We start from the raw sequence: 23,284 nt of genomic DNA, 5'->3' as shown, positions 1-23,284 counted from the left end.
GCTTTTTTCAAACAAAAAGAAATATGTTTTCACTAAAACAATCTTCAAGATAAATATCTTTTTAAAAATCAAAAAAATGAAAAGGCAAAACTGTTATTCAAGATTAAAGCTTCTCAAAAATTAAAAATTAACCATTTCAAAACGATAAGACTGCTGATATGCATACCAAATCGTCTTGTGTCAAAAAAGAAGGGGGAAAAAATAATTATCACAATAACACATCCACCAAATAACTGAAACAAAACGCAAGATAAAATACACATAAATAATAATCTAAACAAGCATGAGTGAAAACCATGAAATTTTTGTTTTTGATGGGTTTATAAAAAAAAGAAAAGAAAAGAAATAGACAAGCAAAGTGAAATTCATCCAACAAAAAATAACAATAAATCAATTTAGCATATGAAGCACAATCTATAAGCCAGCCAAAAATAACAACAGTTACTCTTTCTGAGGTCCTTGCACAGAAGAATCCACTTGAGAAGGCGCTGCAGTAGAAGTAGATGCTAAGTTTGATTGGTTTATCGGAACATCCGAAGAAACTGGCTGGGTAGAAGAAGAAGAAGAAGAAGAAGAAGAAGAAGTCTGGCTTTGGTGATCTTCTGATTCAGGAACAGCAGATGAAGGAGCAATGGTTGAATGCGAAGTTGCTGAAGTGGAGGAGTCTGAATGTGTTTCGGGTAATATAGAAGAATGAGTGGAACACACATTTTCGTCCCCCACATTTGTATCTTTGGCTTTTTCAATCTCCTCTTTGTATAAAAGTTCGTTTGTATCAATATACTTTGGCAGCCCTTCCAATTTCTCGTTCTCGTCTATGAAGATATCTTTTTCTTTCTCTGTGTCTTTCTTCTCCCACGGCAGCCTACAGGAACAATCGCAAGTGTCATTTTCTTCCTTATTCGCTTTCTCTTCCTTTTCACCATCATATCCTTCTTCATCGCTTGCTTTCTCTCCATCTTCTTCCACTTCTTCATCTTCTTTGTTACCTCCAACATTATCTTCTTCTTCCTCTTCCTCCTCCTCCCCCTCATTCACTCCTTCCAGTGCCCTCTTCGCAGCCTCGAGCTCTCTCTTCTCGAATATCCGCACGTCGTACATCGTCAACCCAAAGTACTCATCCAGCCAGCAGAACTGCTGCCGGTGCGCATCCGCAAAGATCGACCGGCAGAGAGACACTGCGTAGCTCTCCGCAATCGTCTGCAGCCCAAACCACTGGAAGTCAATCTTCATCACTTTGCACGCGACCGTCAGCGGCCACCCTTTCTTTTTGGCTGTCCTCCACCAGCCAGGGAACAGAGGGCCGCGCTCTGTCTTCATTGACTTGTAAATTGTTGGATCTTCGTTGCAATTGTACTCGCGTGTAATTTTGCGTTCCTGTTAAAAGTGTACATTTTTTTTTCAAAAAAAAAAAAAAATATGACATGTGAACAAGAAAGCAATTAAAAAAACAACAGTCCCAAACAACTGGTTCTCCAATATCAAGAGTCTCTACAGAACAAGATTTCAATTCTTCGTCTGAAAGGTTTACTGGCTTAAAAAAACACAAAGTTGAAAGAATGAAAAAAAGAAGTTTGTTTAAAATCGATAATAATAATAATAATAATAATAATAATAATAATAATAATAATAATAATAATAATAATAATAATAATAATAATAATAATAATAATGTTTCTAACATTTTCAGGTATGTCTGCTCCTTCAATGTGCATTGATTCAATCGTTAAAGAAAATGAATCTTTCATCCACAAATTCTTATAAACTGTCTTTGTATAAGGAAACGCATTCCATGATTCCTCCTCAAGGGTAAGTGCATCGCTTGGTAAAATCATACTCAAAAACTTAGGAATCCTAGATGATATATACATTCTCTTTCAAATTGCGCAATATCATAGGAAAAAAACAAATACTTTCATGAATAAATGAAATTTTGAAAACCTTAAGTGTATACTGCCCATGTACACCATCTTTATTGTACGGTTCATTTTTTATAACTTCAACTCCATCGCCCTTTGCGCTGTTTTGTCTTGAAGATTTTGCAACCATATACCTTAAAAAATATAAGCAAATACTTTCCTCTTTCTTTACAAATAAAAAAACACACAAATGTCCGATTTCGTATTCTTCTAAAGTCAAAGGAATTGGAATAATAAACTGAACTATTTTCATTTTCTAAAATGATGTGCCATTATAAATTAATTAATTGATGAATAAATATATATTGGGTAAATATTTAGCTTTGATCGAAATTTTAATTTGCTTCAATATTTTCAATTTTGGAAGTAATGAAATGCTCAAAATGTGAAAACTCGTCTATTTTTCTTGTTTGCAGGAAATGCGCACCAGAAAGTTGATTTTTTATCATTTTATGAGATGGAATGAATTTTCACAATCTTTTTTTATTTAAGATTCAACAAATCAGATAACCGCAAATGACGAGAAAAAAATAAGTTTATCTTGATCACTATAATTTTTGTTCAAAAATTTATCTCCATTTTAGAACTCATTCAGCAAATTGGCCAGATTGATTCATTAATTGCGCAAAAAAAAGCGGAAGGGGAAAAATGTATTTTTTGTGTTGCTGTATTGTTTTATTTTTTACAAAATATTTTTTTGTTTGTACGTATGAATGTTTTAGTGGAGCAACTGAGGAATAAACTCAAAGATGAAGTTCTTGATACTTCAAAATTGATTTTGAAATCGAAAACTAATCAAGATTCGGGTTGTGAAAAGCAGGAAATTTCTCCATCAAAAGGTTTGCCTTTGCTTTAGCTTGAGGAATGACATTATATCAATGTCTATCTTTGTTATTAAATTTTCAAAAAAAGATTTTGAACTTCTCAGGCGCTTAAGTTTTATGCAGTGGATGTATCAAAATAACTTAAAAGTTCTAAGTATAGATACGTTAAAGTTCCCTGATTCTTCTGAGATAACGAGCGAAGAAAGTGTTATTGTCCAAGTTATTTCTCAGACAACTTCTTTTACAAAAGAGGATTGGCAACGCGTTGAAAGTGTTTTATATTTTGCGTACTCTTTTCTTTCTGCAATTTCCTCGATGTTGAAAATTATATTACCTTGCACAATTCGTCCAGACGAATGGAGCGAGGATTTATCGTTGAATTCACTGCTTTATCTTAGGATTTGTGATACTATATTCAGTATGAATCGCTTTTTCACATTTTTGATAATGCAATCGATATCTTTTCTTTTGTACAAAAGATAACTATGAACAAATCTATAACTGCATTTGTTCTATCAAAGTCACTGCACCTTCTCGAGACGAAAAGGCGAAGGTATCTGATCCTGAAATGGAGAAGATGGGTTATTCATTAAAGGAACTAATAAAAAATAAAATACCTGGACTTGTGGATTTTTATCTTTCTTAAATATGAAATTTATTGGTATTAAGGAATTTTTTATGACATTTTATAATTATTGGTTTTTATTTTAGATTTTAAGTTCGTTATGTTTTTTTTATTTTTGAAGTTTTAGTTTTGAATGCTTTTTAAGTTGAAAAAACAAATAATCAAATATATATTTTAACTTTGATGTTTTTATTGAAGATTTTTTGTATAAATTTTAAGTGATATTGAAAAGAAGATTTAAAATTATGCAAAGAAAGAAGGTGGATTGAAAATGAGGTGAGAAATGAAATATTCACATGAAAAGAGATTTGAAAGGCCCGTTAATTAATTTAACGCATTGATCATACAATCCAAGATCTAACGAAAATGTTTATTTACGATAATTAATAAAATGAACAAAAATCTCAATTTAAATTTTCAAACCAAATGAATCTCCAAAATCCACTAGAAAAACTTCTTGAATGGAATTTTCATTGATAACGTTTCCAAGAACTTCAATATACTGATTTGTTGGTGCAGAATCTCCAGGATCTTGAATTACATTCACTTTTTTCCCATCAGATGTGGTGATGATGATTCCTTCAGATCCATCTTCAGAAAATTGGCCTTCGTATTTTCCAACAATTCGAACGGTTTTTCCAATCATTGCAGGAAACATGGATGCATTGATACGAGGTGTACCAATTTGTTCACTTTCTTCTTCAGACATGATTATTAATTAAGGGGTCATCAGTTTGAATGACAGACAAAAATTAATTGAATTTCACACGTTTTGCTTGTCAAAAATTGGTTGAACATTCAAATTTCAGCTAAATCTTTTCGAGATAATTACAAGATAATATGTTGAGATCAAAATACTCACGTTTTCATTTAATGAGCAAAATCGAAGAGGAAACTTGTTTAATTCTTGAACAATTTGATGGTCTGTATGCTAATTTTTATTTCATTAGCTTGAAAATAGTATTTAAATTTAACATGTTAAAACAAAAATTTGCTTTATGAAATGTTGTTTTCAATCTTTTAATGAAAGCTGAAGAGATTGAAACAATTGAAGATATTGATGTGAAAAAGATATTTTTGTGGTCAGTATCGGTTTGCTTTTTATTTTTAACTCTTGAATTCGTGGATTTTGATTGAATATGCTGTGATTTTTGTTTTGAAGATTCCTCCATATCCCCCTCCTATTCCAAGCAATACAGCAAAAATAATCAATATTATTCTTTCAACATTCGGAATTCCGGAAATTGTGATGGATATTTTGAAAAGTCGCGATTTTTTTATGTTCGTAAAGGAGATTGTTGAAAAAGAAAGAAGTTTGAAATTGCATTTCTTTATAGCTTTAAACATATAATAATGTACATGTTAAGCTTCGCCTGATATTTTAATTTCTGGACTTCGTATTCTTTTTCAACTTATTAATAATCATCTTTTAAGTAATGAAATTATTGAACAGTATTTTGTGAAATCGCATTCTGCAGCATCTACAACCCCTTCTTCCTCTTCTTCCTCTTCTGCAGTTGCTTCAACTTTTGGAGTGTGTGATTTGCCTTTATGTTTAATGGATCTCACAGAATTAGAGAACGGAGATGTGACACGTGAGGCAGTGCTCTGTCTAGTGGCATTAACCATGCATTTCCCTATGAGCTCAATTGATCCTATTGTTGCGGTAATTATAACCCATACGTGCCATAGAGCATTTATTGACGCATTTCTGACTGTTTTGAACGATGGAAAACCAGCTGAAGAAGAAGAATTTGATAGGGAAGAAAGAAGAAAAGAGGAAGAAAAAAAGAGAGAAGAAGAAAGACTGAAGAAAGAAAAAGAAGAGGAAGAGAGAAAACGTAAGCAACGTGAAGAAGAAATTGCCAAAAGGAAGAAGCAAATGGAAGAGTTTGACGATGAAGAGGAAGAAACAGAAGAACAGCGAAAGCGTCTCAAAGAAAAATTGAAGGATTTGTTTGATGAAGAAGAAGGAGAGGAAGGAGAAGAAGGAGGAGGAAAAGGAGAAGAAAATTCAAAAAGCAAGAAAAGCGATGAAGAACATCCAGAGAGAAATAATCGAGTTATTCATCCAAAAGGCACTTTTTCATTGATAGCATCGTTTTTCCTGCATATTTTGTCTATTGGCGAGCTTTGCACTTCGTTCTGCTTTGGAAACAGCTTAATTGTGACAATAGACATTTTGTTGCGGCTTGTCGAGCAGATGGACACAGCAAACGAAGAGGTGATAAATTATTTTTTTTTTTTTTTTTTTTTTTTTTTTTTTTTTTGTGTGTGTGTGTGTGTGTGTGTGTGTTCGTAAAGAAATTCATAGCAATCCTTTTTGTTTCCATCTGCCTTAACATCTCTATCCTTTGATTTCTGTTTTTATTTCTATTTTTATTTTTATTATTTTTATAATTGCGATTGCAATCTGTTTCTCTTTCCATTTCTCTTCGATTTTTCATTTTTCATGTTTATTTGTTTTCTAATATTTCTAATTAAATTTCATGTTATGATGTTTATTCCATATTCATTTTTATTTATTATCATATTATTCTAATTTTTTTTTAAATAGGCATTTACGCTTCTTATGTGCTTGGATAGTCTTCTTCACAACTCTGAGTATCGATACCTTACGAAGCCGAGATACAAACAAGAAGATATTTTAACATTGGTTTGAGGAATTCATTTTATTATTTATTTATTAATTTTGTTTTGTGGAAAAAATTTTTTTTAGATGAAAGAGTTTGCTGATGGAGAATATCCAGAAGAAACTTCTGAACTTGCCTCGCAAATAATCTTGTCAAACAAGGACATATTTTCAAAAGAGTAATTTTTCTATATCAAATAATATCTTCAACATTAAGATTCTGAATTATTGAGTAACAATGCTAAAAATTTGATCATGACCCATTCACTAATGATCAATAGCAAACTTTTCTCTCATTCTGACATCCAGCAATCGCCTTCGCGGAAAGATAATGTAAGTGAGAGAGATGAACATGAAATGCGTCATCGTGGATGTCTTTTGATCCAAACAATGGCAAAAGAATTGGGAATGTTTGAATCGAAATAAACAAGTGAAATATTATTGTTGTGCATTTTATTCAGGTTAACTGCACCTGCTGCTACAGCATGCCATATTTATCAACGATTTTTTACGCTTAACTCAATGCGAAAATTTGACTGTGAGGTATTAATAATGCTTCACGATTCAAATCATTTTCCTCGTTTTTTTCTTTGTAACGTTCTAGATAGTTGCTGTCGCATCTATTTTTTTGTCAGGAAAGATAGAAGAACATTTTAAAAGGATTCAAAATGTTCTCAGGTCATACAATTACGCTCGATATGGTGATAATGCAAAACATTTTGATGAAAGTTCAGAAGTATTTTCTCCAAAATTTTTATCACTGAAAATTGAAAATTGTTTATGATTTTATAGGAATACCATCAAATCAAAGAGACTGTTTTTAACTATGAAATCATTTTGATGAATTTTTTGGATTTTGATTTTTATTTTAATCACACATATCCTCATTTAATAAAACTGGGTCACTGCGTTGGAAACGACAAAAAAACAATTGAAGTTGCTTGGTCATTATATGAAGAGTCATTGCATCATCCAATCACTCTTTTGTATACTCCATTAATAATTGGTTGTGCGATGTTAAGTTTAGCAAGTGCAATTACACATAATCCAATAAACGTTACAGAAATGATAAAGCGGACAAATTCTCAGATACAATTGGAAGATATTCGTTCTTGTATTTGCACGTTTAAAGATTGCCTTGAATTTGGCCGATCACTTGCGCCAACAACGTCTTCTTCTCCTTACAGCAACCCATTCCTTCCGTTCACATTTTCTGAGTCTGACAGAAAATTCCATATTTTCTTTTCTCCCACACCAGAATATGTACCTCGTCTTCCGTCTCCTGAGTCTCCTTTCTCTTTGCAACCTGCATCTGGACCACGTGGAATGATATATCCTCAAAATCAACTGCTTCCCCAACAGCAACAGCAGCAGCAACAACAACAACAAATGGACGATAGAAATCTCCTCCAACCGTCTCAACTTCGCACTTCACTCTCTTTCAACGCACAATATTCGCAGCCTGGATATACAACGTCATCTACAAGTTTCTCTCTTCAACTCCAACAACAACAGCAGCAATCACTCCAAGCTCCTTCACAAATGTCATCTTTGTATCCTCCGTCTGTTCACTCCATCGGCCAAATAATTCAGCCCCAGCCTTCGCTCATCCAGCAGCAGCAGCAGCAGGCTCTTCAGCAACAACAGCCACAAGCTTTGATGATGCCTCAGGCGATGTCAGGGGGTGTGATTCCAGTCGTTGCGGCTTCGGGAATGGCTCCTTATCAGCAGCCAGTATTTGCCTACCAGGCAATACAACAGCAACAACAGCAACAGCAGCAGCAACCTCTGCATCATCTGCCACTTCAAACTCCGTTCTCTGCCATGCTGCCGATGCAGCCTCTGCCTCAACAGCATCAGCTTCAGCAACAACAGCAGATGCATCCATTCATCGGTCAGGCACAGCAGAGGATGACTGGACAACAAGGATCAGCTGCGGCAGCACAGTACACATCATCTAATCTATCAGCAGGTTCTGCCTCTGCTTCGCAAAGCTCCAGATCTTCTATTCAAAATACCCTTTCTTCTACATCTTTATCCTCTTCTTCTTCTTCTTCAGCATCTCAGATGCTGAGTACACAAATAACTTCTTCACTCTCATCCACATCAGATTTTTCTTCTGCTTCTTTGCACATCACCTCTTCGTCTTCATCTTCATCTTCCAAGCCTTCAAATTCCTCTGCCTCGCCTTTCGTGTCTGCTACGACATCATCATCATCATCTTCTTCTTCTTCTTCTTCTTCTTCTTCAATGCACTTTTCATCATCCTTGAAATCATCGCATCATTTCGAAACATTAATAAATCAGCAAGAAACAATGCAATTGGAAGGAAACACACAAGAAAATATGGTTAGAAAGGAGAAAGACGAATTTGCGAATCAAAAAATATCGAGCGAAAGTGGGAATGAAACAGAGAATGAGAAAGAGATAATGAAAGAGAAAGAGGGAGAGCAGCAAATGTACAAAGAGAGAAAGGGGAAGGAAAGAGGAAGGGAAACTGAGCGGCGTTTGCCTGATGAGCAAAATGAGAGTGAAAAGGAAGGAGGAGTTAAAAGATACAGCAAGTCATATGGCAAGGAAAGCGACAGCGAAAGCGTCAATTCGAAAGACAGAGAGAATGAGAGGAGCGGAGAAAGACGGGCGGAAAGAGAGAGAGAAAGAGAGAAGGAGAAAGAGAAAGAGAAAGAAAGGCACAGACACAGAGACGAGGAGAGGAGAAGAGAAAGAGAGAAAGAGAAAAGGAAGCATCATGAACATAATTATGAAGCAGGTGCGAGTGAAGAAAGAGAAAGGGATAGAGAAAGGGATAGAGAAAGGGAAAAAGCTAAAGCAAAAGAAAGAGAAAAAGACCGAAAGAGAGACAGAGAGAAGGAAAAAGAGAAAGAGAAAGAAAGGGAACGAGGGAGAGAGAAAGAGCGAGAGTGGGAGAGAGACAAAGAGTATTCCAGAGGAAGGGAGGAAAGCAAAGACAGGACGAGAGAGCGAAGCAGCAGCAGAGCACACGGCAAACACTCATTTCACAAGCACCACAGGGATTGATGATGATGATGATTGTATCACATTCCAATTCGCTTCCATGTTTTTATGGCTTTTTGTTGTTTGTATTCATCGTATTTCTTTTGAGGCTATGGGAAGAAGAAGAAGAGAAGAAGAAGTGTTTTTTGAGCTGTTTCTGCTTTCTGCTTTTTGATTTTGTTGGGTTAGTGTTAATTGTTGCGTTGCGTGTTCATTGCTTTCCCGTTTTTTCTTATCTAATCTAATCTTATTTATTTATTAACAAATTAATTTATTTCGGTTGATTGGATGATGAACGGTCTTTGGCATTTTCAAAAGATGCCAAAGATTTTTTTTTTTCATTGAAAACAAAAAAAATCTTTACATAGCTAAAAACAGGCTTTACTCGAATGAAAATGACAATTAAAGATAAAATGTTGAATGAAAAATGTTTGAATTGAGATAAAATATATCGCTTCACTCCCAGTCATTTCAAATATGCTGAAAAATTTTTCTTTGTAAAAAATAAAAATAAACAGTTGAGACAAGTTTAAAACATCATTTCTTTATTTTTTTGTTCATCTTACATCAACTTTCTGTTTATCTTTTAAATACTACATTATTTTCTCATAAATCATTTATTTTCTTCTCAAACTCTCTTTCCACTTTCTCTCTCCTCCTCTTCCTCTTTTTCTTTCTCTTCCTCTCTCTTTCCCATTTATTTCCTCACTCACATAGCAGGCGTTCTTCTCAGCAATTTCCCTCTCGGCTCATACGACAAGCACCCACCATCAACCGAGTCTTTTATCATCCTTCCTCTCACTATCACTTTTTCTGGGCGGCCTCTAATTTGAAATCCCTCATACGGAAACAGATCAGTCATCATGTGCATATTGCTCTGTGTCAGTGTGCATGTGGCATTGGGATCCCACACAACAACATCTGAAAGAAGAAATGGGGATGTTAAAGTTTTGATCAATACAATAAAAATAGCAGAATGATAATTATTATGAATTTAGAAAAAATAATCATAATAATCCAAAATCATCACATGTCCATTGAAAATCAATAAACACCACAAGACAAACCAGCATCTGATCCGACTTTCAACACGCCCTTCTTTGGATACAGATCGAATCTCTTTGCTGCTGCTGTTGAGACAAAGGAGACGAACTGAGGAAGAGACCAGGAACGCTCCACGACGCAATATGAATAGGCAACCATCACACGCACCTCGACACCTGCTCCACCACCTGGCATGGCGGAAAATGGAGGCGCTGGATGAAAAACAATGGAAAAGATTTTTTTTTAAAAAAAAAATAAAATAAAAGCATAGTCAGAAAGGAATTGAAATAGAAGCATGAGAAAGAAAAGGAGAAGGAAAAAAAAATGTAAAATGAGAAGGAAGAAAAAGTGTGAAAAGAAAGATAACAGTATTTCAAGAATATTACAAAAAATGGAGGAATCAAAAAAAGAAAGAAGAAAGAAAAGTGCATACATCCTTCTTTATCCCACCAAGCAGTCGAAGGAACGCCATCAACAACAGAGCCGTCTGCAGCCAGCATCTTTTCTGGGTGTCTTCTTTGGCCGTATTTCTGCATTGAGGAAAACGGGCAGTGATCAGATGTGATGAATGGAAGAGCATCGCCTTTCTCTACAGCTTGCATGAGATTCTGAGCAGAAATGAAAGAGAAGTCGAAAAGAAAGTGATATTATTGTAGTTAACAAGACAATATTAATAATTATAAATAAATAAGAATGATTATTGTGATTTTCAAATATTTTTTATCAAAATAAATAAAATAGAAAAAACGATATCTTCAAAGCAAAGATAATATTTTCTAATACTCAAACAAACCATTCTTTCTGACTGAGGGCGAAGAGGAGGCGCCATCACAAATGCAGCTGGCGGAGGCTGTTTTGTGAGTGGCACAAGCGACACACAGCGGAATGCAGACGGGGCAGCCGACGGAATCTCCTGTTGTTGTGTGGTTAATGCAACAGAAGTAGAAGAAGCAGCTGTTGCAGAAGAAGTAGAAGAGGAGGAGGAGGAAGATGATGATGCTTTCTCTTCATCGTCAGGCCTATCAGAATACAAGCTTTCATCTAACACGAGGTGCTGCGGGCAGACTTCGCCTGTGATGTCAATTCCACTCTCTCTTGTTTGCCTTATGAGATGCCCTCCATCTGCCGTTGAGACATGCACAATGTGTATTCTCCCGTAATTCGGATCTTCTTGCTTCAGTTTTTTGACAATCTCAACAATCTTTTTGTTGCTTGCGAACTCGCCCTCGATCGGATGGCAGTACGGATGCCATTTGCATTCGGTTCTGCCTTTCTCTGCACATTCAGCTAAACGTTTAACACTCACATCAGAAAAAATGAATAACAAAGCAAATAACATCAAATGTTTTAAGAAACATTGAAAAATCAAATATTGAATTTTAGAACATATAACTTATGTATCTAGGAGAAAAGTTGGGCAAACATTATTTCATGATCCTCTGAGTGTATGATAGAAATACCCTTTGATTTTGATACAGCTGAAAGAGCAATTGGTAACTGTTCGTAGGTGAGACGAATGCCATTGTATGCTGTGTAGATCTTGAATGACGTAATACCTTCATTTACAACCTTTGGCACTTCTGAAATTGTTTCGTCATCAGTGCGTGTGATTGACTACCGAATTTTATTTTTCTAAAGCAGAAACATAAAATAGCTGGCATACCATGTGAAAAGAATAATCTAAAATAGACTTTCCGTTTGCATCTGCATTTCTGTCCTGTAGCGCGTGCATTAACGTTTCACTATTTCAGAGTCAATTGAATATTAACACAATATTGAAAGCTTTATGCAAACCCTGGCTTTGCTTCAATAAAGTCAATTACAGTAGTTGTACCTCCCATAGCAGCAGCAACTGGTCCGCTTCTCCAATCATCTGCAGACCAGATCTGATTTGCGCCTTATGTGTAAATTGAAATTCAAATATTTATATGATAAAAATTATAATGAACCTTGTGGATAATGAAAATGTACATGTGGATCAATTGCTCCAGGCATTACAATTTTTCCACATGCATCAATAATCTGAATTGATTTTAATTTATAACCATAAAATTTGAAAACAAAAAAATATCTGATAAACTTTGCAATCTTCGGGTGGTTCGATATGTGGTCCAATTGCAGAAATCAATTCACCTTTAATTAGTAAATCTCCAACCATTGGCTGTGATTCACCATCGCAAACCAACAGACCACCCTGTATTAAAATAGACATTTCACACAATTAATCTGGATCAAATTATCCCTAAGTTTTTTATTGGAAGCCATTATTATTCATTTTGAGATTGTTTTAAAGAATAAAATTTTGTACGTCTTGTATTGATGTCTCTTACAAGACGGATACAAACATACTTGAGAACCAGACCTACTGTAAATGAGTCATCTCACATAGATTTGAATGTATTGGATAAGAAAATATCTATTGAACATGGCGATTCTGATGCTCAAAATGCAAAACAAATTAAAGACTCGTTTATGTTTAATGGTAAAAAATAATTTATTTCGATATTTTATTCTTAAAATTTGAAATGTGAATTTTATTGAAGAAATATTCGATAAAAATTGTCATCAAGATGAACTGTTTGAAAGAGTCGGAAGGAAACTTGTAAACAAGTTTGCATTTTAATTAATGTATTTATAATTTAACTGGAAAAAATAATTTAGCGTTCTGGATGGATTTAATTCAACTTTGTTTGCCTATGGTCAGGTATATTTTTGTTCAAAAATTATTGTCTTTGTGAAGAGAGTCTTTCGTTTTTTTCATCGTGTAGACTGGAAGTGGGAAAACATATACAATTTTTGGAGGAATTCATGATTGGGACAATGAAAAAGGGTTGATTCCAAGATGTCTTGAATCTATTTATTCGGAAATTGAACTGGTTTCTTTAATATTTTTTTGATAAATTATAATTTAAATTATTTTCGTTTCCCAGAGAACTGAATATGCGTGGCAAGTACAAATCAGCTATATGGAAGTGTATTATGGAGATGGACTTGATCTTCTTTCAAAGGGAGAAGAGAAGACGAGGGTTCAACCTTTCGAAAAAGATGGACAGTTCATCCTGAAAGGATTGAACACTTATCGAGCACCTACTTTGGAAGATGCGCTCACTTTGCTGTTTCTCGGTGAGAATGCGCGAGTCTACGCATCAACTGCAATGAACGCCACGTCATCTCGTTCGCATTGTGTATTCACTGTTGAGCTAGTCGCAAACCGCGCTGGAACAGACCTGACTCGTAAGTCAAAGTTAACCTTAGTCGATCTTGCTGGTTCTGAGCCCGTTTCCCGTACAGGCGCAGTGGGAAAAGAGCTGGAAGAAGCCATCTCCATCAACCTTTCGCTGCACTATCTCGAGCTCTGCATCAAGGCCATCGGCGAAAATGCGTCTCATGTGCCGTTCAGAAACACGATGATCACAACAATCCTGCGAGATTCGCTGATGTCGAACTGTCTAACGTCGATGGTGGCGAACGTATCAGTTGAAGACGACAACATCTGGGAGACGCTCTCAACGTGCCGCTTTGCACAGAGAATCACTTTGATTGAGAACAAAGCGAGTGTCAATGAAGAGGTCGATGTGTACACACAGAACAAGCGGCTGAAGGCAGAAATCCGAGCACTGAAAGAGGAGCTTGCGTTCTTCAAGTCCTCGTCATCGGGGAGAGGGCCTATCACACAGAGCGAAAAGGAGAAGGCGCGGGAGATGGTGGAGAAGTATGTGGGCGATGAGACAGGAGAGGTGCAGCTGCCGATCGAAGAGACAGTGATGGTGAAGGAGTTCTTTGAGGTGATGAGGGAGATGATAAGAGGAGGGGGTGGAGGAGGAGGAAGAGGAGGGAATATGGAAAAGACGAGAACAATACAACGTAACTCTTCTTTAGCACTGGATTCTACAAGTTCTTCTGCTTCTTCCTCTTCATCTTCATCCTCTTCTTCACCTGATCCTTCCGCCAGTGCAATAATAGAAGAGCTGCAGAAGAAAGTGGCCAAAGCCGAGCGTGAACAGGAGAAAGCACAGAAGGAAGTGGAAGTGCTTCTGCAGATGATCAAGGAAGCTAAGCCACCAACGGGGAATGCCTGGACACAGACAGGTGGGGGTGTGTGGAATGAGAGAGAAAGAGAAAGAGAAAGAGAGAGAGAAATGGCTGGTGGGAATGAGATGGAGAATGTGAGAGAGAGAAGTGCAGCATCCAGAAGGAGAGAAGAGAGAGGAGAGGAAAAGGGTGCTTTGCTATCTTCATCTGGTGTGATGAAGTCATCTTCATCATCTTCTTCTTCCTCTTCCTCCTCCTCCTCTTCTTCTTCAAGTTCTCCTTCCCCCTTCTCCCTCACATCCTCTCTCGACCTCCCCAACTTCGACTTCCTCCTCCCCTCTTCCTCCTCTTCCTCCTCCTCCTCCTCTTCTCCTCACCCTGCACCTTCGAGCTTCCTCTCTGCGCAGGACGCCTTCGACTGGTTCCGCCACAACCACCGCCTGACCGAGTCCTACCAGCAGCAGACGCAGCGCATTCAGAGCGCCGTGAAGACAGCCAAGCAGAAAGGAGAGGCGATTCAGCGAGGGCAGCGGGAGGTGTATGCGCTGAGGGATGCGATTGAGCAGCTGCGGATTGAGATGGCGATGCAAGGCGTGAGCGAGGAGGAGAACCCGGAGGACCGCACAGTCAAAGCGATGACGGCGAAAGTGGCTGAGCTGAAGGCGAAGATCGAGCAGGTGCGGGTGCTACACGGCGAGCTGAGGGACCTGCGGAATGAGCTGGAAGAAATGACAGCTGTGAGAGGCAGCATCAAAAAGAGGATTGAGGAGGATTTCAACACGTGGTGGGAGATTGCACAGGAGGCGGAGACGAGGAAGAGCGGGGTAAGAAGCAACAACAACAGCAATAGTAGAAATAGTGGCAGTGGCAGCAGCGGAAGGGCGAGGGAGGAAGAAGGGAGAGAGAAGTATTCCAGTGCTAATGGGAAAAGAGAAAGAGAAAGAGAGAGGAGAAACGAAAGAGAGGCGATTCTTCGATCTTCCTTTAATGGTTCTGAAGAAGAAAGGAAGAGGAGTGCGAACGAGATGAAGGCGAGTTCCAGAGACAGTTTGAGAGAAGGAGGCAGAGAGAAGAGGCCGAAAAGCGACGGGACGTATGCGCCTGCTTCTGCTTCAACTTCAGCCTCGTCTCCGTCTGCCCCCAACCGCTCGCCTTCTGCTGGGCGGGCATCGCTTCTTCCGCCTCCGCCGAAGTCGCGCCCTTTCATTGCTTCTTCAATGACATCTTCCTCATCTTCGCCTTCACTCAGCGCTTCTGCTTCTCCTTTTGGGTCTTCTTCACAGTCTGCACAATCCGTGCAATCTGCAGTTTTGTCGCCTCAGGCTTCATCTCAGTCAAGCCAGCCATTTTCAACTCAATCTTCTCCATTCCACCACTCTCTCAGACGCACTTCGTCGTTTTCCTCTGCTCCTTCCCTTTCAAATCCCACAACATCGTCATCGTCTTCTTCTTCGTCGTCATCAACAGCAGCAGCAATGACACAGGCAACACCATCCCACAGCGCAGTCACTTCATCCACTTCTTCGTCATATTCATCTCGCCCTTCTTCTCCTCGCCTCTTCGCTGATTCTTCACAACGGCCATCATCTCCATCTCATCATCGATCTTCCAGTGCTGGAAAAGGAAATTTTTCTGAGCAGACAGAACAGCAAATAAATAAATTCTATGAAATTATGAATAAATTACAATCATCTTAGTTTTGGTTTTTTTTTTAAAACAGAAAAAAAAACGACTTGCTCCTTTATTTATCTTCTTTTGATCAGTCAAAATGAAATAATTTTGCTTATTCTTCCCTTTTAAGTATATTTCCGTTTAAATATTGTTTTATACATTTATTTTTAATTTATTTATAGATTGTTCATGTGCCCCCGACAAAAGCAGCCTTCTACAAAACAAAAATTACAAATAGAATTTAAATTTATAAATCAGAACGAGAAGCCCTCACAATTTTATAGCGAAATGAAAACAGAAAAAAATGATAAATCTGACAATTTTCATTCACCTGAAGAGCTTGTAAAGGAGATAAATAAGTTTGTAATCAACAGAAATTAAATAAATCGTTTCATATAATTTCAAGGTACATTAACGAACAGAAAATAACAGAACAAACACCTGGGCAAGCAAGTGTCATTGATGCACCGTTTATGGAAGATCTATCGAGCGATGATATAGTTCAATTTGTGTCGTTTTATTCAGAAAAATTAAAAAGATCTTCAAAGCAAACAGATATTGCCACACTTCATGATCAATTAGAGCATGGAAGTATCATAATGGAAGATGAAGATGATGAGGTTGAAGAAGATGAGCATGAACAGACCACTTTTTATGAGGGAGTAGAATCAGATGATGACTTTGAAGAAGAAATTGACTGTTTTGTGGAGGAACCGATGACAACTCAACAGCCTCTCGCTAATTCAAAAGTTAAATCATCACCTCATAGTAGTTTATTGGAGCAAAAGACACAGAACGATTTTAAGGCAACAAATCAACCACTTTCTTGTGTTCAATTATTCCCTTCACATTCTTCATTATTATCACCTTCAGCATTTCTTCCACCTTCTCTTTTTCCACTGAATTCATTTCCAATTCCGTCTCCCGTTATTCCTCCAAGTCAACTCTTAACTCAAATACAACCAGCTATTTTAGAGCAGAATATGCCAGCATCTCAGTTAGAAACATCAAAAACTGATGATAAATGTTCTCAAAAACGATCTTGGAATCGTGTTAAAACTTCTTTCCCGACTGTTTTCTCTGCTCCGTCTTCGAACTCAAAAATGCAAGCGCAATCAATGAGATTTGAAAGTGGTTTTTCCAGAGAGGAAATCTTTCCACGGTTTACTGATAAAAAGAAACGAAACAGAACAGCAGAAAGAAAAATTAAAAAATTAGTTGAATCGTTTGGCTAATTTTTCTTTTTTTTTTTTTCCGCATTCATTGAATTAGGAAAATAAAAGATTTTGCTTTTGTAATATTTGTTTTTGAAATTTTTTTTTACCCACAATAAACTTATGAAAACAGAAGAAAAAATTAATTTCCCTTGGAACAAAAATCAGCGAACTGAAAGACGTTTTTCTTCATTTGAAAATACTGCATTTGAAAATGCAACAAATGACATGCAATTTTATGAAACAACACAGCTTCGACAGAATATTAGAAGTGGATTTTTAAATAAGCGAAGAACTGTAAGTGATACGAGTTCTGATTCAGACACGTGCGAAGGAAAAGTTTATCATTTTTGATACGTGTTATTATTAATGTAAATGATTTAATATTTATTTTTTAATTATTGTGAAATGTTTTTCTCATTTGAAAAGTTATTCTCTGTTTCTGAAATAAGTCATAGTTTAACTTCGCAAAATCCTTCTGAGATATACTCATCAATTGTAATGCTTCGTAGCGTTTTTATGAATGGTATGAATCTTTCTTTATGATATGGAGAGAAAAATGTTCTAAGATAAGTACATTGAGCCAATAAATCTTTCAGTTGTTCTGAATGTAGTTGCACTTCTAAAAAATCATAATAATAATGAATTACTTGAGCAAGCATTTCGAGTTTTGAATTTGATGTGTTTGCAATTTTTTCCGGTTAATATTGCGATTTCAGTTTTTTTCGTCAACTTAAGTTCGAAGGATGACTCCGAAAGAAAGTCAAGTGATAGCACACAGCGGTGCATTAACGGACATTTTATGGGCAATAAAAGATTCTGGGTACATTCCTGTTAAAACAGCAGTTTGAAATTTGAATTGTTGAGAAGTACTTTTGCAAAAAATATTTTTTTTTATTACTTTTTCCTTTCAGGCTCTTCTATCATTGGGTAATTTATTAATAGACGTTAGTGAAATGTGGGAAGCGTTTGATAGCAACCAATTGTTTTCTCTTATACTTGGAATGCTTGGATCGATAAATTTCGAAAATGCATCTTCAGATGAAATTGAATTGATCAAAAGTATTTTTTTTATAATATCACTAACTGTAAAGAAGCTTGAACCAGCGAATTCTTCTCTAGATGAGAAGGCTGAGGCGAAGAACACAGAAAAACGAGGACAAATAGCAGAACAATTATTTCCTTATTATTCTTTGATGTGCAAGTTGCTGAAGATAAATGACAATATGCTTTCTGGAGACGTTATTTGCTGTCTTTCATTTCTTTTCCAATTTTTTAATGCTGACCAAATAAAAGTTTGCTTCTATTACTCTTTTTTGAACTGTTTTATGATAGATTCTTTGAATATTTGCCTTCTTGCATTTTATCTCTTTTTTTTCTTTGCTAATTAATCGATCATCCGTTTTTTGTTTGATCTTCCAGGATCCATTTTTGAAATTGCAAGCGCTTCAACTAATGATGAAAGCTTCAACATGCATTGATTCTGATGTGACTTACTCATATGTTGGACTCATTCTTATAGATATGCTAATATCTGAAGATAAGGATGTTGAAATGGTATGTTAATGGAAAAAATAATATCCCTCATAAAAAAATAATTCGTTTTTTATTAAATTTTTATTATGATATCCTTTTCATTTTACAGACTTTAATTGCAATTACTTAATTGAAAATACAAATTTTTTGATAAATTATTTTTCCCCTTTTCATTCTTTTTGATATAACTTTGATATATGCTTTTAATGATATATATATAGGCTGCAATTTGTAATGGAGCATTCGATTTTTTCCTCGCAAACATTCAAAGAGACCAATATCGGCTGAAGCGCATTTGTGCCATTGGGCTGGAGGATTGTGTGATTGTGTTGATGTCAATGAAGATGGATGAAAAAGAAGAAGTGGAAAAAGCATCTCTCAGCGAAAGTCAGATAAAAATGGATGTGGAAGAATCGTCTTCTGATTTTAAAAATGAGCAAAAAGATGAATCTTTGCAATTTGAAGCAAATGCTGAAGCTGAATTGAAAAAGCATATTTGTTTTGATTGCATATCCACATTGACTTCAGAGCTGCGAAAGTTAGCGTTTGCAGAAACTTTTCCAGCTTCTGCAAGATTGCCTTCTTCAAATTCCTCTTCTTCAGGCCAACATGGATTGCCCCGTTCAATCTCAACGACTCAAACAATTCACGAATTGTGCACTTTGTTGTGTGTCTTAGTGGAAGCATCAATCATTCCACTTTCTGTGTTTATTAATGCGCATGTTGCAGCTCTTTTAACAGAAGGGCTTTATATTCCAAACAGTAAATTTCAGATACGACTTCTGAAGATTATCTTGATGATGCTTAAAGCAGGCAATGAAGATGCAGCTCAATGGCTTTTAAAGCAGAAGAGGCTCCATCAAAGGCATTTAAGTTCTGTTCTAAATGTAACTCAAAAAATGAGAGAAGAATTGAAAGGCGAGATTGCAAAGAGCGATGGCGATAGTCTAAATGCAATTGAGTCAAAAATGGAAATTGAAACGAGTGAAAAATTACAAAGTGAATTTGTTAGAGGTACAGATGATGACGAAGAATATTCACCATTTTCTGAGGATGACAATTTCTATGAACATGATTCATTTGAAAATGGCGAATTGTTTCCGTATAATGAAGCTCTTCACGCTTTTGAAATAAGACAAATAGGAAATGTGAAGAGGTTATTTACTTCAAAAAATGATGAAGTTAGGCTGCTTGCTTTTCAAATTTACAATTTATTTCTTATTGATGTCGAGGCTCAATTTATAAGAATCGATGGAGACAATGAAAATATAATATAATGCATTTTATAATTAATTTGTAATTTTATTTGATTTTTTTAAGAAATATTTTAAAACAAATTACAGATTTTTGGATCTTTTTATTATCTTAAAAATGACCCTTTTATTAGTCGTTTTTTTGATATTAGAAAATTTCTCCTATTTTTGGAAAGAAGAGTTTGATAGTTTGTCCAAAATTCTTTGGCGAATTCATCCAATTTTGCAAATAATTGAACTATTATAAATATTTGAATTTTTTTGTGTCCATTGTATTATTCAATCAAATGCCTTCTATATGGATATTTAAATAATATGCTTGTGTGAATTTATTTATTATTTGTAGATTCTTGGGAGGATCGATGGGTAATTCCAGAACATAATGATCGAAAGAAAAAAGGAGAATGGACATATGATATACCGCGAAAATGCCATCAAAAAGAGAAATGCAAAGGACTAAAAACGACTACAGATGGTGGATATCATAAAATATCAGCTGATGTTGGGAAAACAATTTCATCATACAATAGCACTTTTATATTTTCATACACAGTTAAAAATGAGCAAAGCGGATATATTGGAGGATCTTATGTTAAACTTTTACCAGACAAATTAAATCAAACTGCATTTAGTGGTTCCTCTCCTTACTATATTATGTTTGGACAAGATCAAGATAAAACTCATCCAGATATGGTTCAACTAATTATTCGAAAAGGAAAGAAGGAATATCATCATCGAGAGCCTATATCTCTTAAACATGATGCGCGAACGCATATGTTTGCGATTGTTATTTATCCTGATTTGGGATACGAAGTTCTAATTGATGATTTCGTTGTGCGTGAAGGGAAGATGTATGATGACTTTCCTGATGCATTTGAACCCGAGTTTATTCCTGATCCCAATGCTACAAAGCCGCAAGACTGGTGCGACCTTCCTGAAATTCCAGACCCTCGAGCTGAAAAGCCGAAAAACTGGGATCAACCTCTTGTTCTGCCTGTTCCTAATGCGAAAAAGCCTGACGATTGGGATGACGAAAAGGATGGAGAATGGGAGCCTCCGGTTGTGCCAAATCCAGCATATAAGGGAACATGGATGCCTCCTATTATTAAAAACCCTGCTTACAAAGGTGAATGGTCACCACCACCAATTAAAAATCCGAATTGGGAAAATAGTTTGATAAAAAGTGCATTTAAGAGAGTTAGATATGTTGGAATTGAAGTTTATCAGCCAACTGCTGGATCTATTTTTGATAACTTTTTTGTGGGTGATGACTTGCCAGCATACAGAGCTTTTGTTCATGAAATATGGGATCCAATTAAAAGATATGAGGATGTTTATGAACCTGAACAAGCACATCTGGACACTATTAGAAGTGCTGAAAAGCCGAAAGAGAAGGAGAAAACGAAAAAGAAATCAAAGAAATCGGAAGACGACGAATACGACTTTACATTGGAGCTCTAAAACTTGAATTTTGAGAACATATTCATATGATATAGATAAATGGAAAAAATTTTTGGAAATACAAACTATGGTTTTTCGTTTTATTCACTTCTTTTTTTTTCTTGCGTGTGTTAAAAATAATTGCAAATTTTAAGACAGAAATCCTCTATCATTCTTTTCAGAAAAAATCGATTTTTAAGCATGAAAGAAATTCTTGTTTCTTTTGCATTAGTTGTTATTTTGAAATTTAATAAATCTGAAAAGAATAACTCCATTTTTTTTTTTTTTTTGAATTTTATTTTATTTTACTTTATTTTACATTATTTTATTTTTATTTTTTGTTTGGTGTTTTCTCATTGGCATTTGTTAATGTTAGTGATTATCATTAATATTGTTTTATTTCATTCAAAATTTAGGAATGAAAAATATTCATTGAATCCAACAAAAGAACACTGAAAAATGAAAAAGCTTATTTTTGATGTCTTCGTCTATATTTCAGCTGAAACATTTGTTTATAAGGCAGTTTTTACACTTTTAACAAGGAAATGTGATATTTCTTCTTATTGATAAACAACCTTTGAAGAAAACACTTCGAAAAAAGTTATAATACAAAAATAATCTCCCATGCACATCGATGCCAATTTGCTTTCAAATGATGAAAATGTTGATCAATCTTCATCAACTCAAAATTTTTAAAATACAAATAATTTCTATTCGTTGAATAAAAAAATACCTAACAAAATGTGATCATCAATTGAAGAAGGAAAATCATTTTTTCACAAAAAAAAAAAAACCAATATTTCAAATATTGTCTCCCAAACAATCTTATATAAACTCATTCGAAATTGATTTCGATTTCAACAAGTTAATATTTTCTTTTCGAGACAGATGTATATAGCAACAATAAAAAATCTGACTTCACAATGATTTCTAAAAATAGACCTATTTGAGAATTATTTTGTCATTTCGAAATGAAGTGATCATTTTGAATTTTATTCAACTTATTGCAAATGACTCAATCATTTTGTAATTAAGTCAATCATTTTTTTGTTCAATTTAAAAAAGGTTATATACCAACTATGATCATGAAACTTCTGAGTTTGCTCTGTCTCTAGTGAACAAATTGTATGTTTTTATCTATTTTTAAGTATACTGTTTATTCTTTCATTTTCAATACATTCTCTATCTGTTTTTAATCTATCAATGAAAATAGGTCCAGATTTTTTGGAATTGGTTTTTATGTTTTAATCGCTTTTAACAATGCCCAGCGAATATTGTGCTGTATTTTACAACTAGCAATGTTTGGTCCACTCATATTCCTTCATTATTTTCATTAACTTATGAAAAATGTTCAAACAATTCTTTTTTGGTTTTTGATTTGTTTTTTCTATGACAAGCAGTTTTTGTTTGTTATTTCTGTTCAATAAAAACAAAATACTTATGGAAAAAGCAAAATTTTGAATGATACAGCGCATTTATATTATTCAAATGAATTTTTTTGGCTTTATTATCTTGATTTTTATTTATTTTATCTGTTGTAATCATTCCATTGTGAAACTTCAATTCAGTTAAGAAAAATCAAAAGAATGAGATTCAGCCAACTATTTAACGTTTTAATTGTTTGAACAATTATTAATGATTGGTTTTGAATTTTTCGAAAATTTATTCATGTATATTTCGCATTTTTCAGCTAAATCGAAATAACAATGATTCAAATATTCTTGGAATGAAAAAAATTTTGCAAAATTTATAAAAAATTTGAAAAGAAAAAACTGTCAAAAACAATGATCATAAACCCAGAAGAAAATCAATTCCCAATGACTCAATATTTTTTAAAGGGATAAGCACTTGTTAAAATTTTGTTCAACTTTGTGGCTTCGCTTAAGCTGAAACCAAATGATTTAAACGAACGAAAATAGGTCTAATAAAAATAAATAAATAAACAATTAAAAATTTAAACAGTTTTTCATAAATTTCATTGAATTATTTTTTTTGCATTTATTAATAATGCCCTAAATACAACATTTTTTATATTCAAAATAGTATGCAATTTCCCTGGTTATTAATAAAACAAAACAA

At 35.0% G+C, this 23,284-nt stretch overlaps 9 protein-coding genes across 9 annotated transcripts; 6 read left to right on the top strand and 3 right to left on the bottom strand.

Annotated features, from left to right (window-relative positions):
- Positions 1 to 2: 2 nt before the first annotated feature.
- On the bottom strand, positions 3 to 2,172 carry MONOS_10024 (putative phosphatidylinositol transfer protein; the record flags this gene model as incomplete). Its single annotated transcript, XM_067862432.1, has 5 exons — positions 3 to 1,377; positions 1,466 to 1,534; positions 1,683 to 1,874; positions 1,942 to 2,053; positions 2,108 to 2,172. The coding sequence occupies 5 exons, from the start codon at positions 2,170 to 2,172 to the stop codon at positions 442 to 444; spliced, it is 1,374 nt and encodes a 457-aa protein (XP_067720169.1). The 3' UTR covers positions 3 to 441.
- Positions 2,173 to 2,288: 116 nt separating this feature from the next.
- On the top strand, positions 2,289 to 3,389 carry MONOS_10025 (uncharacterized protein; the record flags this gene model as incomplete). The annotated part of the gene is made up of 6 exons (XM_067862433.1): positions 2,289 to 2,352; positions 2,412 to 2,453; positions 2,504 to 2,569; positions 2,642 to 2,758; positions 2,832 to 3,161; positions 3,223 to 3,389. The coding sequence occupies 6 exons, from the start codon at positions 2,289 to 2,291 to the stop codon at positions 3,387 to 3,389; spliced, it is 786 nt and encodes a 261-aa protein (XP_067720168.1).
- A 149-nt stretch (positions 3,390 to 3,538) lies between these two features.
- Positions 3,539 to 4,088, bottom strand: MONOS_10026 (Replication protein A 14 kDa subunit). The gene is made up of 2 exons (XM_067862434.1): positions 3,792 to 4,088; positions 3,539 to 3,725 (listed from the first exon to the last, which is right to left on the bottom strand). Exons 1-2 carry the CDS (start codon positions 4,075 to 4,077, stop codon positions 3,661 to 3,663), a joined length of 351 nt encoding a protein of 116 aa, XP_067720167.1. The 5' UTR covers positions 4,078 to 4,088; the 3' UTR covers positions 3,539 to 3,660.
- A 153-nt stretch (positions 4,089 to 4,241) lies between these two features.
- MONOS_10027 (putative Chromatin assembly factor 1 complex p150 subunit) lies at positions 4,242 to 6,413 on the top strand (the record flags this gene model as incomplete). Its single annotated transcript, XM_067862435.1, has 6 exons — positions 4,242 to 4,290; positions 4,399 to 4,460; positions 4,531 to 4,681; positions 4,736 to 5,592; positions 5,926 to 6,024; positions 6,088 to 6,413. The coding sequence occupies 6 exons, from the start codon at positions 4,242 to 4,244 to the stop codon at positions 6,181 to 6,183; spliced, it is 1,314 nt and encodes a 437-aa protein (XP_067720166.1). The 3' UTR covers positions 6,184 to 6,413.
- Positions 6,414 to 6,679: 266 nt separating this feature from the next.
- Positions 6,680 to 9,372, top strand: MONOS_10028 (uncharacterized protein). Its single transcript, XM_067862436.1, has 2 exons — positions 6,680 to 6,736; positions 6,793 to 9,372. The coding sequence occupies exon 2, from the start codon at positions 6,841 to 6,843 to the stop codon at positions 9,037 to 9,039; it is 2,199 nt and encodes a 732-aa protein (XP_067720165.1). The 5' UTR covers positions 6,680 to 6,736; positions 6,793 to 6,840; the 3' UTR covers positions 9,040 to 9,372.
- A 2-nt stretch (positions 9,373 to 9,374) lies between these two features.
- MONOS_10029 (dihydropyrimidinase) lies at positions 9,375 to 12,297 on the bottom strand. Its single transcript, XM_067862437.1, has 9 exons — positions 12,140 to 12,297; positions 12,009 to 12,081; positions 11,854 to 11,956; positions 11,723 to 11,801; positions 11,483 to 11,673; positions 10,853 to 11,360; positions 10,493 to 10,667; positions 10,083 to 10,271; positions 9,375 to 9,936 (listed from the first exon to the last, which is right to left on the bottom strand). The coding sequence occupies exons 1-9, from the start codon at positions 12,269 to 12,271 to the stop codon at positions 9,725 to 9,727; spliced, it is 1,662 nt and encodes a 553-aa protein (XP_067720164.1). The 5' UTR covers positions 12,272 to 12,297; the 3' UTR covers positions 9,375 to 9,724.
- Positions 12,298 to 12,378: 81 nt separating this feature from the next.
- MONOS_10030 (kinesin 9B) lies at positions 12,379 to 15,818 on the top strand (the record flags this gene model as incomplete). Its single annotated transcript, XM_067862439.1, has 5 exons — positions 12,379 to 12,541; positions 12,603 to 12,669; positions 12,721 to 12,763; positions 12,828 to 12,935; positions 12,990 to 15,818. The coding sequence occupies 5 exons, from the start codon at positions 12,379 to 12,381 to the stop codon at positions 15,786 to 15,788; spliced, it is 3,180 nt and encodes a 1,059-aa protein (XP_067720163.1). The 3' UTR covers positions 15,789 to 15,818.
- Positions 15,819 to 16,050: 232 nt separating this feature from the next.
- On the top strand, positions 16,051 to 17,012 carry MONOS_10031 (uncharacterized protein; the record flags this gene model as incomplete). The annotated part of the gene is made up of 2 exons (XM_067862440.1): positions 16,051 to 16,121; positions 16,169 to 17,012. 2 exons carry the CDS (start codon positions 16,051 to 16,053, stop codon positions 16,995 to 16,997), a joined length of 900 nt encoding a protein of 299 aa, XP_067720162.1. The 3' UTR covers positions 16,998 to 17,012.
- Positions 17,013 to 17,655: 643 nt separating this feature from the next.
- Positions 17,656 to 21,226, top strand: MONOS_10032 (putative calreticulin; the record flags this gene model as incomplete). Its single annotated transcript, XM_067862441.1, has 7 exons — positions 17,656 to 17,659; positions 17,715 to 17,821; positions 17,891 to 18,271; positions 18,399 to 18,533; positions 18,734 to 19,526; positions 19,900 to 19,953; positions 20,112 to 21,226. The coding sequence occupies 7 exons, from the start codon at positions 17,656 to 17,658 to the stop codon at positions 21,224 to 21,226; spliced, it is 2,589 nt and encodes an 862-aa protein (XP_067720161.1).
- Positions 21,227 to 23,284: the final 2,058 nt, after the last annotated feature.

The sequence above is a fragment of the Monocercomonoides exilis genome, assembly GCF_001643675.1.
Source record: "Monocercomonoides exilis strain PA203 chromosome Unknown scaffold56-565389, whole genome shotgun sequence".
Taxonomy (NCBI): Eukaryota; Preaxostyla; order Oxymonadida; family Polymastigidae; genus Monocercomonoides; species Monocercomonoides exilis.
The sequence above is the reverse complement of the archived record's forward strand: the minus strand, read 5'-3'. Positions and strand labels throughout refer to the sequence as shown.

Excerpts from the sequence above, each read along its gene's own strand:
- MONOS_10028 (XM_067862436.1), top strand. The coding sequence starts at position 6,841 with ATGAATTTTTTGGATTTTGATTTTTATTTTAATCACACATATCCTCAT.
- MONOS_10026 (XM_067862434.1), bottom strand. The coding sequence starts at position 4,077 with ATGTCTGAAGAAGAAAGTGAACAAATTGGTACACCTCGTATCAATGCA. Across the intron at positions 3,726-3,791 it reads GGATTTTGGAGATTCATTTG|ATCTTGGATTGTATGATCAA; the intron begins GTTTGAAAATTT and ends CATTTTCGTTAG.
- MONOS_10029 (XM_067862437.1), bottom strand. The coding sequence starts at position 12,271 with ATGTCTATTTTAATACAGGGTGGTCTGTTGGTTTGCGATGGTGAATCA. Across the intron at positions 10,668-10,852 it reads GCCCTCAGTCAGAAAGAATG|AATCTCATGCAAGCTGTAGA; the intron begins GTTTGTTTGAGT and ends ATTTCTGCTCAG. Across the intron at positions 9,937-10,082 it reads GAAAGTCGGATCAGATGCTG|ATGTTGTTGTGTGGGATCCC; the intron begins GTTTGTCTTGTG and ends TTCTTCTTTCAG.